The 3,914-nt window shown below is 41.6% G+C and overlaps 1 protein-coding gene across 1 annotated transcript in view; it reads left to right on the forward strand.

Moving 5' to 3' along the window:
• The first annotated feature begins 1,386 nt into the window (after positions 1-1,386).
• Positions 1,387-3,914, forward strand: part of LOC145417199 (uncharacterized) — a 40,347-nt gene continuing 37,819 nt past the window's right edge. Inside the window, exon 1 of the mRNA XM_080285970.1 lies at positions 1,387-1,548. Within this exon, the coding sequence (XP_080142096.1) occupies positions 1,387-1,548 (162 nt within the window). The remainder of the gene's footprint in view (positions 1,549-3,914) is intronic.

The raw sequence follows: 3,914 nt of genomic DNA on the forward strand, positions 1-3,914 counted from the left end.
AGACATCATTAATATGAACCAGAAATAGGGTTGGCGCCAGTACTGATCCCTGCGGTATGCCGGCGTTAATTGGGTGGAAATTCGAATATACATCATCTACTTTTACTCTTATTTTCCTGTCACTAAGATAAGAAGAAATCAAAGGAACAAAAGACGTTAGTCCATAGCAAGGGAGTTTGGACAGCAGGGAACGGTGCCATACTCTGTCGAAAGCTTTAGAGATATCAAGAGCTACTGCATGAGTTTCTCCATGTAGATCAATTGATTGATGGATGGTATGAGTTAAGAGATTGAGTATGTCAATGGTGGATCTTTCGTGGCGAAAACCGTATTGTCTATCACTAATTAAGTTGTTGGATTCAAGATGTTTAACAATATGCTTATTAATTAAAGTTTCAAATACCTTACCAAGAGAAGATGTGATAGCTATTGGTCTGTAATTGGAGGGGTCAGACGAACTTCCTTTCTACGGAACTGGGTGGATATTGGCTTCTTTCCATGAATTTGGGAATAAAGAAGTACGTATGCATAGTCTGAATAATTTAGCTAGGACAGAGGCAAGTTCAGGGGAGCACTTTTTCAAAACAATTGGCGGAATTCCATCTGGGCCTGGAGCTTTGTTGGTAGGTAAATTGTCTGGGATGGATTTTACGTATCTTGTCTGTATTTTAAGTGGGGCAATATCGGGAGAATCAAGTTCCAGTACTGAGACATTCTGGCTGGTATCATCTATGGTAGAGTTTCTTGCAAAGGTACTAGCAAAGATATCTGCTTTCCCACGTGGGTCATTTGTAATATTGCCATCTGAAGATTTTAGTGGGGGAATGGAAGATGACTTGTTAAAGTTATTATTGAAAGAATTAAGAGTTGACCAGAATATTCTATTGTCATTAGGGTTGTTAAGTAGTTTTGATGCTTGCTTTTGAAGCAAACAACATCTAAACACTTTTTTCATTCTTCCCAGCACCTTTCCTACTTCATTTATTCTAAACTTCACTTCTGCATCGATTTTTCCATCCACAGCAACATGTGACCCTAGATATTTAAAACACTCTACCTCCTCAAGCAACTCGCCATTCAAAACTATATGCATCCCCCTACCATCTACCATCCTCGTACACTTCATCACTTTACTCTTATTCTCATTTACTTTCAATTTCCTCCTTTCACACACCCTTCCAAACTCCTCTACCAACTGTCTCAATCTCTCCTCTAAATCAGCCACCAGTGCAGTATCATCTGCAAACAGCAGCTGCTTCAGATTCCACTCTCCACCATCAACATTCAGCATTCAGCTAGACTCTAAAATATAAACACTAGATTCTAAAATAAAATAAAACTCAGGCCAGAAAATATCGCTAACACAGTGCCCACGATAGTTTCAGGATGAGGATGGATGGTAGCGAGGACATAAGTCGGGCGGCACAGCGTAGACAGGCGGGAAGAAGGGGTGGCGGCCCGACACCCTGCCCTTCAGACTTCACCCTACGCATCGATAACTTCACTTCAGGCCCTTCTACCCCCGCCTTCACCCCGTCTACGCCAAGGGTGAGCTAGATCACACCTTTCCCTCTCTGTTTATCGCTATTTTCACCCCAGTAACGCTGTATCTGAATGGGGGTGAGTTAAAATATAGCTTTATCTCATTTTTTTAGTCTTTTTGCTCCTATTGTGCTAAAGTTAAATGTGAGTGAGTCAACTTTATCTATCTCTCTTCTCACCCCAGTATCTTTATTTTATCTCTCTTCTCACCCCAGTATCTTTATTTTATCTCTCTTCTCACTCCAGTATCTTTATTTTATCTCTATTCTCACCCCAGTATCTTTATTTTATCTCTATTCTCACCCCAGTATCTTTATTTTATCTCTCTTCTCACCCCAGTATCTTTATTTTATCTCTCTTCTCACCCCAGTATCTTTATTTTATCTCTCTTCTCACCCCAGTATCTTTATTTTATCTCTCTTCTCACCCCAGTATCTTTATTTTATCTCTCTTCTCACCCCAGTATCTTTATTTTATCTCTATTCTTACCCCAGTATCTTTATTTTATCTCTATTCTTACCCCAGTATCTTTATTTTTATCTGTTCTCACCCCAGTATCTTTATTTTATCTCTATTCTCACTCCAGTAACATATCTTTATCTCTCTTTCATCTCTCCTCTCGCTCTAATTATCTCTAATCTAACACAGGCTATGTCTCCCTCTACTAACCTCCCTGCTCTAGCTTTCTCTCTCTCTACACCCACACCCACACACACACACACACACACACACACATGAAGCAAAGTTACAGAGCAGCTAGGATACGTCTCAGCACACCCACATCCCTACACACACACACACACACACACACACACACACACACACACACAAACACACACACACACACACACACACCAAACACAGGTCAACTCACACCCACGCTAAGTCAGGTCACGGCCAAACGTAAGTCAGGTCACACACTCTATCTAGTCAACCACCTCACACCGATGACCTGACTCAGCGACACTCACACTGCTCTCACCCCATCCTTGACCTTCTAAGTCAGGTTTGAAGCCAAGATGGGTCATGTCAGGTCACCAACTCACCCCCTGTCCACCTGACCTCGCTTCCTAGACTCGTAAAATACAGCCTGGCGCAAAAAATACCCATCCATCCCCTCGGCCTTTCGTAATTTTGTAATGCTGTGGTTTGGGTGTAACTTTTGCATACTCAAAGGGGTGTTTATAGATATTATACACACACAGACACACACACACACACACACACACACACACACACACACACACACACACACACACACATACACACACACGCTCACACATACATACACACATACATACATACAAACACACACACACACATACATACATACATACAAACACACACACACACTCTCAAGGTTTTACGTACACCAAACATAATGATAAATTCTCTCTCTCTCTCTCTCTCTCTCTCTCTCTCTCTCTCTCTCTCTCTCAGAATTCATCTACTGAGCATTAGTGGAGTGAGCACTGACGTGAGCGAAGGTGAATGTTTAGGTGGAACAGGTAAAATAAATCGCTTAGTAGACGGTGTGACGAAACGAGAAACTGACAGTGCATAAAGACTGGAACTGGCGTCTCGTGTGTGTGTGTGTGTGTGTGTGTGTGTGTGTGTGTGTGTAAGATCTGTGTTGATTTTACGAGAAAGGAAAATTAATCGCTGACGAAATGGCGTTACGAGACCAAAGATAACGGGAATACTAAATCGTAACGGGAAAAACAAATCGCTACGTAGAAGGTGTTAGGAGACGGGAAGCGGCCTAAATAACAAGACCGTCGTGTGTCTTGATTTAGATGGAAAATAAACCGCTAACGAAATAATACTACGAAATCTGGGCGTAGGAGAATACTCAGGTGTCACAGGTAAAATAAATCGCTAAGCAGAAGGTGTTAGGAAACGGAAGGCGGCCTAAAAAACAGGAGTGTCGTGTGTATGTGTGTCAGGTCTTGTGTTGATTTAGTTGGAAAATAAACTGCTGATGAAATAATGTTACGGAATCTGGGAGTAAGAGAATATTTAGGTGGCACAGGTAAAATAAATCGCTAAGCAGAAGGTGTTAGGAAACGGGAGGCGGCCTAAACAACAGGAGTGTCGTGTGTATGTGTGTCAGGTCTTGTGTTGATTCTGTGATGATGGAGAGATGATGGTGGTGAACCGTGGCATTTCCTTCCCTGGCCTTTGGTTCCTTCTTTCTTGCATAAAAAAATAAAAAAAATGATAACACAGACCTGTTTATCATAGAGGAAGGGTTGACTATACTCTTTTCACTCTAACTTGGCCTAAAATTACCATCTCCCCATCATGACTGTGGGTTGTAGCAAAAGATAAACACTAGAATACAGTACTAGTCACGAAGAAGAGCTTTGGAA

Source organism: Coenobita brevimanus, chromosome 109 (assembly GCF_032717465.1).
Source record: "Coenobita brevimanus isolate Jiangsu-jjx chromosome 109, ASM3271746v2, whole genome shotgun sequence".
In the NCBI taxonomy this organism is placed as follows: domain Eukaryota; kingdom Metazoa; phylum Arthropoda; class Malacostraca; order Decapoda; family Coenobitidae; genus Coenobita; species Coenobita brevimanus.